Source organism: Xenopus laevis, chromosome 9_10L (genome assembly GCF_017654675.1).
Source record: "Xenopus laevis strain J_2021 chromosome 9_10L, Xenopus_laevis_v10.1, whole genome shotgun sequence".
NCBI classification, from domain to species: domain Eukaryota; kingdom Metazoa; phylum Chordata; class Amphibia; order Anura; family Pipidae; genus Xenopus; species Xenopus laevis.
Genome location: NC_054387.1, coordinates 44,653,508 through 44,669,149, shown reverse-complemented (window position 1 = coordinate 44,669,149; position 15,642 = coordinate 44,653,508). Strand labels below are relative to the sequence as shown.

The 15,642-nt window shown below is 40.8% G+C and overlaps 1 protein-coding gene across 9 annotated transcripts in view; it reads left to right on the top strand.

Annotated features, from left to right (window-relative positions):
• chd6.L (chromodomain helicase DNA binding protein 6 L homeolog) overlaps positions 1–15,642 on the top strand; it is an 86,180-nt gene that overhangs the window by 53,929 nt on the left and 16,609 nt on the right. For 5 of the 9 annotated variants that reach the window (XM_018235252.2, XM_018235256.2, XM_018235249.2 and 2 more), the window contains 18 exons: positions 1,430–1,685; positions 3,954–4,164; positions 4,320–4,515; positions 4,741–4,905; positions 5,057–5,236; positions 5,364–5,474; positions 6,151–6,353; positions 6,861–7,060; positions 7,662–7,821; positions 8,109–8,198; positions 8,290–8,393; positions 8,620–8,746; positions 9,768–9,819; positions 10,027–10,099; positions 10,619–10,832; positions 10,999–11,207; positions 12,463–13,968; positions 14,536–14,586. In XM_018235252.2, the coding sequence (XP_018090741.1) occupies positions 1,430–1,685; positions 3,954–4,164; positions 4,320–4,515; positions 4,741–4,905; positions 5,057–5,236; positions 5,364–5,474; positions 6,151–6,353; positions 6,861–7,060; positions 7,662–7,821; positions 8,109–8,198; positions 8,290–8,393; positions 8,620–8,746; positions 9,768–9,819; positions 10,027–10,099; positions 10,619–10,832; positions 10,999–11,207; positions 12,463–13,968; positions 14,536–14,586 (4,108 nt within the window). The remainder of the gene's footprint in view (positions 1–1,429; positions 1,686–3,953; positions 4,165–4,319; positions 4,516–4,740; positions 4,906–5,056; positions 5,237–5,363; positions 5,475–6,150; positions 6,354–6,860; positions 7,061–7,661; positions 7,822–8,108; positions 8,199–8,289; positions 8,394–8,619; positions 8,747–9,767; positions 9,820–10,026; positions 10,100–10,618; positions 10,833–10,998; positions 11,208–12,462; positions 13,969–14,535; positions 14,587–15,642) is intronic. The other 4 variants (XM_018235255.2, XM_018235253.2, XM_018235251.2 and 1 more) reach the window with 3 other exon arrangements.

Sequence of the window (15,642 nt, the reverse complement as noted above, 5' to 3'; positions counted from 1 at the left end):
GTTGGTCTTCTTTCAACTCAAATGGCAAATGAAGAGACAATACGTATAGCCACGCCATTCCAGTCACCAGTGGTAGGTTGGGATCTCAACCTAGTATTAGAAGCTCTACTAGATCCCCCCTTTGAACCCATGAGCTTGATCTCAGATACTTGGCTTACTTGGCTTACATGGAAAGTAGCATTGAGCCGCCCTTCCTAATTTTTTTTTTAAGGATAAAGCAGTACTTCGAACGGTCCCCTCCTTTCTTCCTAAAGATGTTTCGTCATTCCACATGAACCAAGAGATTGTAGTTCCTTCTCTATGTCCAGAACCTAAGAATAGCAAGGGACGTAGGATCCACAGTCTGGCTGTAGTTAGGGCATTGAAATGGTACACTGAAAAAAACTAAACCATTCAGAAGATCTCAATCGCTATTTGTCCTTCTTTCTGGTCCACGTAGAGGTCAGGCAGCCTAGAAGACAACTATTTCTCGGTGGATCAAAGAGGCAATCAACCACGCCTACTTAGCGAAGGGAAGAGCACCGCCAGACAGAATTCTGGCTCACTCCACCAGAGCAGTGGGGGCTTCCTGGGCGTGGCGTAACTCTGCCTCATTACAGCAGATCTGCAAGGCGGGTACCTGGTCATCTGTTCATACATTTACCGAACACCTTTTCTTCAACCGAGGCTTCCCTTGGTAGAAAGATGTTATTTTAGGTGTACTAAAATAATTTTGCAGCACTGGTCTAGGCTCGTTCCCACCCTGCTGTTTTGGGGCTGCTTTGTCAAGTCCCCATTGTTCCCTGTGTCCCCCTTGAGACTAAGAGAAAACAGGATTTTTATATTCACAGTTAAATCTGTTTCTCTCTAGTCAAAAGGGGGACACAATGCTTCCCGCCCATTGGCGAGCCGTCGACCTTGATCGGTTTGGTCAAATGAATACTCCCCTGGTTACCAGTTCAGCCAGTTGGTTAATGTGTAAAGTTTTTAAGTTCCGCAGCTTTGGAACAAACTGATTAGAGTGTACAGTGTGGGGGGTTGAGCCTACTCTGGCATGCCCCTTAACTAATTTGCAAGTGTCCTGCCTCCGGAGGGTGGAGCTTAACCCCATCGTTCCATGTGTCCCCCTTTCGACTAGAGAGAAACAGTTTTAACGGTAAGTATAAAAATCCTGTTATAATTGTATATATCATACATCCAAAAAAAATAAAAAAAAATTTAAAAAAGTATTAATATATATACATTTGAAACTGTACTCACAGGTCTTTGCAAGGTAAAAAGTGGTAATTTATTTAACTATATATTTATATGTGTAGTCTTTGGTGTAGGGAGACTGAATTCCACAGGGAACTCTGAATATCATTCATGTATTATATGGTGTAATGTACCCCTACTGTAAATTATTAGGATACTAAAAGCCACTGATGAGTCCTTTGCTTTGACAATACAGGTGAAGAAGCTGCAGTCTATCCTTAAGCCAATGATGCTTCGAAGGCTGAAAGATGACGTGGAAAAAAACTTAGCTCCCAAACAGGAGACTATCATTGAGGTAGAACTGACCAACATCCAGAAGAAGTATTACCGGGCCATCCTTGAGAAAAACTTCACATTCCTGACCAAAGGGGCCAACCAGCACAACATGCCCAACCTTATCAACACCATGATGGAGCTGCGTAAATGTTGCAACCATCCATATCTAATAAATGGTGAGTAACCCTTTATACTCACTCATTGTTTAAGTCCTTCACTGGTGCCATTGCCACTGCAAATGCACATGGTTTTGTCTACATAGTAACATAGTAAGTCAGGTTGAACAAAAGACCATCCAGGTCATTAAGTTCAACTTTTTAAGTCTATATAAAACCTATCTAACTGCTAGTTGATCCAGAGGAAGGCAAAAAAAAACCCCATTTCTCCCGAAACCAGCTTCAGCCGAAGACTTGCGTGTGCACCCTGTAAAACCATGAAAATGTATGTAATGAAGACTGTGTGGCTGCCCTGCAGACTTGTTTTGCTGATGCCTGATCACCCAGGAAGTACTGAGGGAGCAATTCATATGAGCTTGGATCTTAAATTGTGGTGGTCGGCCCTTAAAGTGGACTTGTCACCTACACATAAAAAGCATAGTGAAAGTCTTTTGCAAATTAAACATAAAACATAAATTGTTTTTTTCATTAAAACATCCATACTGGTTATAAATTTGTTTAAATATCTGAGCTGTCAATCAAATATTATCTGCACGCCTCTATGCCTGAGGCATAGAGGCGGGGCATTCAGTTATTTTCACTTTTCATTTATCACTTTCTACATATCACTGCACTTCTCACATTCCCCCTTACTTCCTCACACTCTGTAATTATAAAGGGCACTGCACATGAGAATTAGGTTTCCCATTCTGGTGCATACACAAGATTTTGGAGTGATACACAATTATCTTAATAACAGTGTCCACAAAATGGCTCCTGCCTTTGTGCTGTGATAGTGTAATTCCAAGACTGAAGGAAACAACATTGAAATAATAAATATAGTGTAAGTAAAGTTTATTTTACTCGACTAACATGGTAGAAAAGAATTTGGAATTATTTCCAGGTCCTCTTTAACTGCGTAAGCCCTGATGATGGTGGATTGAATCCACCAATCTTAGCAGCCTTCAGACCTTTCTTGGGTCCCTTAGGCAGAACAAAGAATGAGTTGGATCTTCTGATAGGCTTGGTCATCCAATATAGGCTCAGAGCAACCTAACCATTTCAAGATTGTGGAGCCTCTGTTCCTTGGGATAACTGGGCTCTGGACATAATGAGGCTACGACTATGTCCTGGTTAAGGTGAAACTCAGAAACCACCTTGGGCAAGAACTCTGGCACTGGACAATAGACAGCCTTGTCAGAATGAAATATCAAGAAGGGAAAACTGCAAGAAAGAGCTGCCACTACTGTTACTTTCCTTACTGAGGTGATTGCCAGCAAAAATACCACCTTGCGAGATAAGGTAGGGAGCCAAATAATGTAAAGTGGTTCAAAGTGTTCCCCCTGAAGGACTGACAGGGCCAGGTAGAGGTCCCACGAAGGGACTTGGAGACAATACTGGGGTGTCAAACTGGTTACCCCCTGTAAGACGGTCTTGATGTTGGACTGCAAAGTGATCTGCCGCTGATAAAGGATAGACGGGACTAAAATTTGTACCTTGAGTGAAGGTCAATTTCTTGACCAACCACTCATACAGAAAGGAGAGGATGAGTCCCTTGCTGAAGACCTGAGGATCAGAAGACTCACACCAGACAATGAAGGTACCCCATACCCTGTGGTATATCTTGGCCTGGACAGGTTTGGAGGAGCACAGCATGGTGGAAATTACCTCTTCCGGAATCACCTTCCTGGCCAGAACTTATGTTTCACTAGCCATGCCAGTGGAAGATTGGTCCTTGAGAGAGAGTAGGTCGGGGGCTTGGGTTGAAAGGTGCGGAAAAGATACTCACCTGCAGCCCTCGTCGATCCACCTCCCCATAATACATGCTGTGGCGGTGGTTCACTGGTGCTGTAGCCTGCAGCATCTATGGAGCAGGAAGGTAGGGGAGGGTCCTGATGTCCTAAGGGCTAGGAGGGCATAGAATAGAAATTTGTGGCCCTGTGGTGACAGGTTTGTGAACCGTAGTCCTAGTTCTTGTAGGAGAAGTCACTAGCAGCAAGATCTACATCCCTAGGGAGCATGTGCCCCCCCCCCAATCTAGGGAGAAAACAAGCAGCAGCACTCCCATTTGCAAAAGTGAAAAGTGTTCACTTTTTGACCACAATAAAACACTTGCGACAGCAAGGGTTAAGCTGCTTGAGCATCCATCCAACTAGGATACCAATGGATGGTGGTTGTTGCTCTCTTAACCAAAAGGTGCTGGTACCTGTTTGTCACGATGGTTTATGACAGACAAAAGTATTGATTGCCACTTTTCCAAAAGATTAAAACTGATATTTGGCCATGCAGGTGCAGAGGAGAAGATTCTGGAGGATTTCCGCAAGCGGCATAACCCAGACGCACTTGATTTCCAACTCCAGGCCATGATCCAAGCTGCTGGAAAACTGGTGCTTATAAATAAACTTCTTCCCAAGCTCATCGCAGGTGGGCATAAAGTTCTCATTTTCTCCCAGATGGTGCGCTGCCTCGACATCCTGGAAGACTATCTTATTCAGAGGCGGTGAGTTGAGTTCATCATCTGTACCTTCATAAACTTTACACTATACAGCCCATGCAGCACAAATTAAGGCTAATTGTTTTTTAGGAATCAGGCTCTGCAGTTATATAGTTGATTTCAGTATTCATCAGCCAGATTAATCAGTGTTCTGTTTCCAGATATACTTACGAGCGAATTGATGGCAGAGTTCGAGGTAATCTCCGCCAGGCAGCTATTGATCGATTCTGCAAACCAGATTCAGACCGCTTTGTCTTCCTGCTGTGCACAAGAGCCGGAGGCTTGGGAATTAACTTAACTGCTGCTGACACCTGCATAATCTTTGACTCTGACTGGAACCCACAGAACGACTTGCAGGTAAGTTGTATGTTTTGTTAGTATCACATAGCCATGTTACTGCAAACAGGATTTGCATCTGTTGTTACTTTTTGTATATCTGTAAATAAGTTTTATTGGTAAACTATGTATGTAGCTTTGTACATTGTACAGTGCCTGTTTTGGCAGGTGTATTGCAGAATTATATAATGCTGAGCTCTCCATATGAAAAAGTGAAGTCGATGTTTTTTCTCTGCATTATTTTAGGCACAAGCTCGCTGCCATCGCATTGGACAGAGCAAAGCTGTCAAAGTGTATCGTCTCATAACCAGAAATTCATATGAGCGGGAGATGTTTGACAAAGCAAGCTTAAAGCTGGGCCTGGACAAAGCTGTACTTCAGGACATCAACAGGAAGGGAAACACTAATGGGGTAAGTTTAAATGAATGATCTGATATCTTAGGCTGGCAGTTGAAACTTTTACTGAGTGAGGAACCACTGTTTAATATTGTCAGAATTAACATTCTCACATAGCCTGAAAATGCTTTGGTTATTTGTGTCATAATAATTCTGTTGTGATCAGGTACAGCCCCTCTCAAAAATTGAGGTGGAAGATCTTCTGAGAAAAGGTGCCTATGGAGCTCTGATGGATGAAGAGGATGAAGGTTCCAAATTCTGCGAGGAAGATATAGATCAGATCCTTCAGCGAAGGACACAAACCATCACTATTCAGTCCGAAGGGAAGGGCTCCACATTTGCTAAGGTCTTTGAAAAGTTCATACAATGCAGCTGAAATAAGCCATAGCTAATAGTTTTGCCATTCTGAGTAATACATTGCATCTGGTGTTTAGAAAGCAGCAGTTGGTTAAATCTATCTCTTCCTTACACAGGCCAGCTTTGTGTCTTCAGGCAATAGAACGGACATCTCTTTGGATGATCCCAACTTCTGGCAAAAATGGGCAAAAATTGCAGAGCTCGATACAGATGGTAGAAATGAGAAGGTGATCAGCCCTTTTTTGTCCTTTTTCTTCTATGTAGTGAGCTGTATACTCTTACTATATTATATAAAGAAAGATCTCATAGGCACATCCTTTCCGGATTTTGCTACTCAGGTGGTAGGCTAAACCACACAGATCTGTTTGTGAATGTTACTTAAAAGCCCCACAATCCAGTGTAGTCTTTGGCTACTGGAATTTTCTGCCTAGGGCATTGGCATAACGTTTGGGGCCTGGGCCCCCCTTAAACAAAATGTTTTCTGCTCCCCTCCCTCAAATGTGTGTGTATGGCGGGTCATCCCCATGGTCACAGGGTGTGCTTCCACTACAGTTACACCACTGACCAAGGGTATTTAATATTTATGTGAACCCCGATCAGATATAGTTTGTTTCAGAGCATCATGATGCCATGGGTCCAAGACACAGGCCCAATAGACTGTCAAGAGTATCATTTGCCTTTGTATTAGGCATGCACTGAACCTATTATTGGTTGGTTAAATTTTAATCCTTGCTGCTAAAATGGACCAAATCAGAACCCTTAAATTAATGTGACTACGCATAACAATTTTTTTGATGAGGGATTTTTTTTTTAATATGCAAACTAGGGTTGCCATAATCAAAAAATGATGGATTCAGTTTATCTCTATTTTGTATTAAAACCTTTTCCTATCCCTATGTAAAGGAAAGCCTTGTGATTGATCGACCCCGTGTCAGGAAGCAAACCAAACACTACAACTCCTTTGAGGATGATGAGCTGATGGAATTCTCAGAACTGGAAAGTGACACGGAGGAGAGACCAACAAGGTCCCGGAGGCTGAACGACAAAACGAGGCGTTACCTCCGGGCTGAGTGCTTCAGAGTGGAGAAAAATCTCCTCATTTTTGGGTCAGTGACAGTCGTAATTAAAAACTGAGGATATATTCTCCAGTTCTTTCAGCCATTGTTACATTCTACCCCCTCTAATTTCCCCTTACTGCACTTTTATTAGAATGTCCCCCATTTGTTCTCACCTCTGCTCTCTCCTCTTTACTTGTAATTGTATTATGCATTTGGCTGCCGTTTCTAATTTTTCATTTTCTGTAGTCTGTCTTCTATCACACATGCTTGTGTTTCACTTCTGGTACTGCCTGTCATTTCTCTTTTATATTTATATGATTTGTCCCTGTCATTCTTTTTTCAGCTATGAAGGTATTAACATGTCTGAGCCTGGTATTTGTTTGGGACACATAAGCCATTTTCTTTATGATTGACTGTACATAAGTCTGGGCAGGACTTTAGGTCTTACCATGGATTTTGCAGGTGTTTTAGTTCAAGCATGGGCAGCCATGTGACTTAGGGGAGGTTGGGTGCGGAAGACATTTTCTGAATGGCAGTTCTGTTCTATTTCCATAGCTGGGGTCGCTGGAAAGATATCCTGAACCTTGGCCGCTTTAAATGGCACTTAAACGAGAAAGACATGGAGATGATCTGCAGGGCACTCTTGGTTTACTGCGTGAAACATTACAAGGGAGATGAGAAAATCAAAAGCTTCATATGGGATCTGATCACCCCCACGAAGGATGGACATAACCAAGCACTTCAGAATCATTCAGGTAACCGTGCTGGCATCTCTTTTGCATAACTCTATACCATATATCTTTGGTTCCAATTTATTTGGGGTAGCCTGGAATTGTGGGCCTGAGAAAGGATGGGACTTAATAAAGTGCAAAGCAATGTATAGCTTAGGGGAGACTGAATTGAAATAAGGCATTCATTTTGCACTACATTACCATAAACAGGGTTAGGAGAATGTGCACAATATGTCACCAATGGGAACCAATATGTAAAAATGAGAAATTCATTAAAACATCACTTTTAATATTGTAGCTGGGAATCACTTCTATTATATCCCAGACCTATGACTGTAGCCACTGCATTGCCAATGCCGGATTTGGCTTGATTAAATGTATCTCAGTGGCCCCAGATATCCCTTGCACTAGAAGTGCAAAATATGGAATAACCAGAAATAGATTTCCAAAAAGCTCAATACCAGCCAGTGCTAAGAGCAAAAATATATCATGTGATTAATATTTTTATGTTGGTTTATACAGAGGATTAGATTCTACATCTGGCAGGACACCTAAAGGTTTGAGAAACAATAGTCTTGTTCTTGATGATATCGGTTGATCTTTTTTTTTTTTTTTTTTGCTATAGGTTTATCTGCGCCTGTTCCTCGTGGAAGGAAAGGAAAGAAATTGAAAAACCAGATGCTGTTGCCTGAGATAAAGAATGCAGACTGGCTGGCCAGCTGTAACCCAGAGATAGTTCTGCATGATGACAGCTACAAGAAACATCTCAAGCAGCACTGCAACAAGTATGTTTACTTTGGAGATGTAAGATGGCGTGCCACTGAGAAATTGATAGAAGAAAGAGTGATTAAACTGAAATCATTTGGGAGCCAGAGATCAGGGGAGAAGAAGTTTGCTTGCTTTCAGTAGAGAATGAGTTAGAATGAGGTGGATGAGCTTCATGAGTAGGTCAAGATTGGCATGGAAGACTAAAAAGTAGTAGTGGGCAAAGGGCATCTGAGTGATTGTGGGCTGTTTATTATGAATGCACAGTTTGTGAAGAATCTATATTCAACAATTTTCTCCTTTCTAGAGTCCTCCTGAGAGTGCGTATGTTGTATTACCTCAAGGCTGAGGTATTGGGAGATGCTGCAAGCAAAGTTTTGGAGGGAGAAAATGCCAAGTAAGAATTGTGGGCCAGATACTCAAATGGAGCTAGGGGAACCTTTTCACAAGTGTTCATTGTGATCCTGATAATCTGTTTCTTGTCACAGAGACCTGGAGGTATTGTTACCAGATATAGATTATGTGGAAATACCGGTGGACTGGTGGGATGCAGAAGCTGATAAATCTCTCCTGCTTGGCGTTTACAAACACGGTATAAATTTCTTTGGTGGCAATTAATTAGGAAGAAGGTAGATTGTGCAGAAGAATGCTTTTGTTATTAACTTAGGATATGGTTTGCTCTTTGGCTACATTTATTATTATTCTCTTTTAGAATCCACCAGAAAATTTGTATTGGGAATATGTATTTTAAAAACAAATGATGCCAAATGACTTCTGTATACCAAGGTTTTTCATTAGTCTTTCCTCTACTGTTCTAGGATATGAGAGGTACTTTGCCATGCGGGTAGATCCAGCACTTTGTTTCCTGGAGAAGGTAGGAATGCCAGACGAGACCTTGCTCACTGCAGATGGAGTAAATGATGTGGCTTCAGAAATTGGAGATCGGTGAGCATGGTTCATTTAGTATATGTATGCTTTGTATATAACAGTTGATTATTGTTCAGCATTGGGGTCTACTTTGCAGCTGTGGAAATAACTACTAAATGTAAGGTACACTGTTAGCAACTTCTGAAACAACCCCATTCCAGAACTCTTCAAATAATTTGCATAGTGGAAACTGAAATGAATTTAGATTTTATGGTGTACGTGGTAATATTTACACCTTCCAACACTTTTTTTCAGTTTAGTTTTTTTTTTTTTTTTTTTTTTTAGATAGTTTACCAAAAATACTTTTTCATTTACTTTCTATTTTTTTCTAATATTGAAGTTAAAAGTTTCATATTTCACCTTTTTATGTCTTTTTAAAACAACTCTGGGGGAGCATCCCCAACTTTGTAAACAGTTCTAAATTGATTACATTAGTCTGATACATTTCTTATATTTGGCCATGCTGAGAAATGTTTCAACTAACTGTACAGGTTCAGAATCTGCACCTGCATTACTGACCTGTCGGACTGAAACACCAAAGACAGGAACATTAAAGGGCAACTCCCACTTCCAAACAAAAATTTGATGAAGAGACCCATATAACACAGAAACCCCTAATATACCCATCATAGTTACCTGTTTCTTCAAAAAGTATGAATAAACGCCATTTTCTATGATGAAATCCAGTTCTTCTCTTCCTGCATCATTTGAAATCCTAGCAGAGAAGGAGGGACTAAACACTAAGGTTACAAATTGTAACGACTTCTCCACAGCTTACAGACAGCATGTTGGAACTACATAACCCACAGTGCATTGCACCGTGATGTCCTGTTCCTTATTGAAATCATGTGTGCAGGGAATTAAATAAAAAATATATTCACTTTGTGCAATTATTGGTCCTTGAATTTTTTTTAAAATGTAATTTCTAAAGGGGTTGTACTTGGATATTTACCTTTTTATACTCAACTACTCTGTTACTATGTTTTGTGGGAGGGCATCACTTAAAGCCTTTCAATGAAACCTAATCTTTGCTTTACAGGAGTGCAATTAAGGAAGAAAATAATGAAGAGAAAGCAAATGCACAACAAGAGGTGAGTGTGGGTGAGCAAATGAATATGTATCATTCAGTCCATTTGGTGTGTTTCTCCCCTACAAGGGTTTTCTGTCTTTTTGTTTATTGATCCAGGAGGCATTTACTATTGAATGGGTTCATCTTTTATTTTCTGCCTGGAACACACAGAACACCAGGGTAGAAGGCATATGGCTTTTGCTTAAGAGTTTTTACCTGTTTTTGTTAGCAGGATACAAACGACAGCACTGGAAAGGAGGAAAAGAGAGATGAGGAGAGCAATATAGTTGAGGATATGCAAGGTAAAAAGATGCAAACACTGTTCCAATTTATGTGTCTATTGTGTCAGCTTTTAGGGAAAAACTTTCAAAATCCGTTGCAACACAACCATGAATTAACATTTAGCCAAATCTGGAATCTTCCACAAATACAGCACTGAATCTGAATTCTCATTTGCAAACTGAAATTTAAACAAGATCCTGAAATCTATGAACGTCTCTGCGATAGCTCTCTAACCCTTTAAAGTGTCAATATGCCAACAAAATTCATATCGACAGCAATCCCAATATTTTAAATGGTTGACAAATTGTTATCACAGTCTTCCCCCCCCTCAATCTCATTAATGCAGAACTTGCACAATTAAGTCATTTCTATTCTTTTTGAGAATAGATGGATGGATCCTTTAAATATTTTGATGTAGTCTGACTTGGATATAGACATTAGCTCCTCATCCATCCGTGTGGTTATTATTTCCTGTCCATCGTATTGCTTTACTATTGTAGTCTTTTGAGGGATGCTAATATCTTGCTTGGTGTTTGAAGCCCAGGATAGCTCTGAACCAGACAAACTGTGTTGGCCTGTAGCATCAGCTCTTACTGCACGACTTCGCCGATTGATCACTGTATACCAGCGATGCAACCGCAGGGACCTAGCGAGGCCTGAGGTTTTGGTTTCTACCAACCACAGTTACTGGTTACAGGAGGAGATGGCCAGAAGAGCAGAAATGGACCCCATCATGAAGGAAATGCAGAAAAGGTAGATGTGTACATGTAATTTAGCAAGATTCATTGGCATGTTTAGCATCAAAAGTGGCCTACGTTTTTATTCACAATAGGATTTTGCAACATTATGGTTTATGATTGTATTTCTCTTTGTGCAAACAACTATTCATACCTGTATTATCTGGATATTAATCTTGTAGATGGACCAGAAGAGAGCAGGCAGACTTCTACAGGACAGTGTCCTCGTTTGGTGTAATATATGATCCTGAGAAGAAGTGCTTTGACTGGACCCAGTTTCGTGCTTTGTCTCGTCTTGATAAGAAGACCGATGAAAGCCTAGAGAAATATTTCCACAGCTTCGTCGCTATGTGCAGGAATGTCTGCCGCCTTCCACTCAGGAAAGATGATGGTGAGAGAAGGGATCTCCAGTAGAGATAGTTTACTAGCCATTATTAATGAAGTAAAAGTTACAAATGTTTTTGATGGTTGGCATGGTGCTGTAGGACAATGATTTAACAGGCCCACTAGTCTACTCAACCAGTGGACATTAATTCCCTTCCAGTGCTATAGCTTTCCTTCCTAATCTAACATCAATGAAGGGGTGTCAGACTTGTCCAATTACACTGTGGTGTGCAAATAAGCATGAGCCCGGTAAGAAAGAGAGCGAAATATACAAGTGGGTGTGATAAAGAAGAAAGGATTAAGGATGGGGGTGGGGGGGGATCGAGTGAGGAAAGGGAGGGGGGGTTGGATTATGGAGAGGAGTTCAAGTAGAAGGTGCAAATAAAAATAGCAGGTAAATAATACAAAAATGGAGACGTTGAGGTTAAAAAAGTATTAAGGAGCAGGCAAGAGAGTATAAACATGAATGGTAGAAAGAAGGCAAAGGAAAGAGAAGCAGAGAGGTTACTGGACCCTGTATCTATTGATGGAGCTCATAGTGGCACCCAGTGAAGGCTTTGTTTTTATTTTTCCTTTCAGAAAGGAAAAATAGTATCTATAGTAGTTTAGCAACCTATGTAGTAAACTCCTTAATATTTTAGGGCTCATTTAGGTTTGCAAGTGCAGTAAGCAACTTGCGTTTTTTCCTGCACCTAAAACAACTTTCAATAAAGGTACTTGCATCCAAATGCACTCTTTGTATAGTTGCGCTTTGCTCAGTCCTTCCTGCCTTCTGTAACGAATTGGATGCTGCTGCACATATTGGTGCAGGGGGACCCTGGAGCTTCTACCACCTCCTGACCAAGAGGTTCCTTTATGGCCAGTGTCAATAGGTGCATTACTTGTGTCTAAAGAATCTTGTTCAGATGCCAGTCGCAACGACAAACGCTGAAAATATTCGGTGCAGCTGTGGCAAATTTGTGATGAGCAATTTCAGTAGGCATTGTGCTATTGTGTTATGAGAATTACTCGTTTGCATCTGCAATCGTGCCTGAATTCTGGGGAGAACGGTGCACTGTGGGAAAAAAACATGGTGACTGTGCTTAAATTGCACTTTGACCACTGAGTCTATGTAAGTAAATGTGCCCTACTGTGTTTGCATTTTGAAAAGCACACCATTGAATAAGTTCCTGAAAACACCTTGCTAATATTCTTTAATGTTCAGCCATAACCTTAACCTTAGTATTGTGATAAACCTGAAGTATGTACGTTTGTCACTACAGGTTCCGCTGACCCCTCTCTTTTCTTGGACCCCATAACGGAAGAACGAGCGGCAAGAACTCTGTATCGTATTGAGCTACTGAGGAAGGTCAGAGAACAAGTGCTAAGGCACCCACAACTCCATGAGTGTCTGAAACTGTGCCGACCAAGCCTTTATCTTCCAGTGTGGTGGGAGTGCGGCAAACATGATAAAGATCTACTGATAGGCACTGCCAAGCATGGGCTTAGCCGTACAGATTACTATATAATGAATGACAATCAGCTGTCATTTTTAGATGCCTATAGGAATTATGCCCAACATAAAAGGAATAGTGGGGAAAACATGTGTTACCATTTCCAGATGAATTCCAAGGAGCATGAGCCAGCTTCTTGTCATTTGGAAAGGACATGCGAATCCACAAAGCTCAGTCCTGATAAAGAAATTAAAACAGAAGTTGAAGAGGCTTCTGTTCCAAATGAAACCTGCAGCCCTCCGGACCTTACTTGTGAAAACTTTATTTCTCAAGTCGGAGATATGATCTCAAACAACCATGACGAGTGCTCTATGTCGGATTCCCTCATGTGCATGATATGTGATGAGAAGACTTGCAATAGTGCACTGTTAGATCCTACCAACAGTGCATTGTTAGATCCTAGCAACAGTGCACAAAGCGCTCTCACCCAGGAGAGTTTTTTGGGGTTGGAAGCTAAGAATGAGCCAGCTGATTATTCACTGAGCAAGACTAAAGATGATAATATATTGCCTGTTGAGGAGCCTGTGTCTAGAGACTGTTTCTTGGGAAGCAGTGAAAAGGATGAGCCATTGGAAGACATAGATACAATAAATGAACCGTTTGGTGATTCAGGGAGCCATCTTGGTTTGGTAGCAGAGGACTGTGAGAAAGCACAGGTGGAAGCCATTGGACAGAGGGACTTAGATGATGATAACTTTTGTACATCTCTTAGCCAGACCGCTGAACAATCTTTAGGTCTAGACCTTGAGTTTCTAGATAAAACGTTTGGTGACCATTCAACACTGAGCCCCAGTATCAATGAGGACAAAGATTGTGGGTTAGCTGATGAACATTCCGAAAGCCCACATTTAAATCCATTACCAATGCAAGAGAAAGAGGAATGGGGGGCTGACCTTCAGGAACTAAAAGAGGATCCTATTGTGAAATGGCAAAATGAGCTAAATGACATGAAGGATCTTCCACTGGAGGACACACTAAAGGACCAGAAGGTAGAAGACCTCTGTATAGAAAAGGATAGCTCAACATCAAAGAGTAGTTACTGCATCCCTTCTTTGGAAGTCAACGATTGTGTGGAGATGAAACACAAAACCAGCCTTATGCTTTCTGGACTCTTAAAGCAAAAGGTTGAAGACTTGAAAGAGAGAATTGAGGGAGAAAATGTTGTGGAAGAAACCAAGGTTCCATTGGAGAGAAACGAAACAATCAAGCTTGAGGACGATGAAGTGAAGAAAGAAGTGAAGAAAGAGAATGTGGAGGAAGAGTGCAACTGCAAAGGTTGGTATAATGTCAAAACACTCATCCCCATATAATTTAATTTTCACAATTACTCATTTACTCCATAACCTCTAAGGAAGCTAAGCTTTCTTATTTTTGAAGCGATCATGTTTAAATGGCCCATAGGTATCACTAAGCAGCAGTGTATTAAATGTACATGAAGGCTAGACAAAAAGCAAGGCAGGCCTACTGTTTTACATGAAAGGGAGTGGTTTTGCGTGCAATGTCAACCTACCCCTCCATAATTATATTCCTCATTATTATATTGCTTGCTGCTATAATTTTCTCAAACCTACAGGAAGTGTTCTTCTGCTCTGCCATTATATGTGTGTCCCCTCTTACTCTATTTGACCTCAGTCAGCTAATTGTCATATTAAGCACCATCATTTTAAATGGTATAGTATGCAATCTCATTTTGCTTTTACATCACTGGTCAACATCACAGCTTTATGCAACAGCATAATGATCAATCTAAACTCTTGGCAGTTAACAACCTCTCTGAAGTTTTTTCTTGTTTTGTTTTTACATTCCCTCTTTATTTTTGCCTCCTTTGCTCCTTGCAAACAGAAGACAGCAAGAATTGCGGCAGGATGTGGATGTGGAGGTCAGAAACCACAGGTTAGAGAGAGAGTTTAGCTCACCTTGGAGGGCCTCAGATGAACTTGGAAGAAGGGTTTTTAATAATATGTATAAGAGGAGGTGAACTGTTCATGCTGACCACTTAATCTCTTTTTATTTTGAAAAAATAGTCTTCTATTTTTCTGTGGTCGAGCACTTCTCTAGCCCAACTATACATATGACCCCCATACATATATATTATATTTGCTCATTTTAATCACAAGACCCCTTTTTGTGATGCCCTCCTTGGCTCATAACTGTTATTTCATATCACTTAAGGTCAAACATTTGGCAGTTTAGGTCAAACTACACCTGCCCTGACTTTATTGAATTAAAATCTGCCAAACACCCTGCCCATTTTTCACAAGTTCCTCAACTTTCTGATGTCACTATGCTTTGTGCCATCTTTGTGGGCATTCAGCCATGCAGTATGTGAACCCCTAATTATAGTACATAATTCTAGGTTTACAGTAGATTGCCAGCATCTCCCACATCCACAAGTTCCTTCCCTGGTATGTAGTGATGACATCACACTTGGCACATTTCACTAGTCAAGTGTCATTAGATGCATTTAAGGAGTACCCAGCTATATCAATTGTATAGAACATTTGGTGATGTTTTTTTAAGTTTGTAGGTGCTCCTGTGGCCTTTGTATTATGCATAAGGAGGAGAGGCAGAATGAAGGTGTTCCAACTGATACCAACATGCATGAGTGCAGCATGTTGAGTGTTGTGCTGCAGTGAGCCAAAGCCTCCTAACTTTCTACAGTGTACTAAACATGACTAGGAGCTCAGTCATAAGAGTCATTCATAAATTGGGAACAATCAAAAACATAGAGAAAATTCAAAATAACGTTTCTGTGAGTGGGCCTTAGATAAGACCATCATTTTGACCTCAGAAGTTTGACATCTTTTTGGCTTCTATTTTAATGAGGTTTGTGTGTGAAATCGGAGATTACTCTTATGAACATGTAAAACCTTATTTGTATGGCAAATTGTACATAGGCTAATATAGACTGTTGTCTGTCTTGAATAATTGTTTTATTACTTTGTCCTA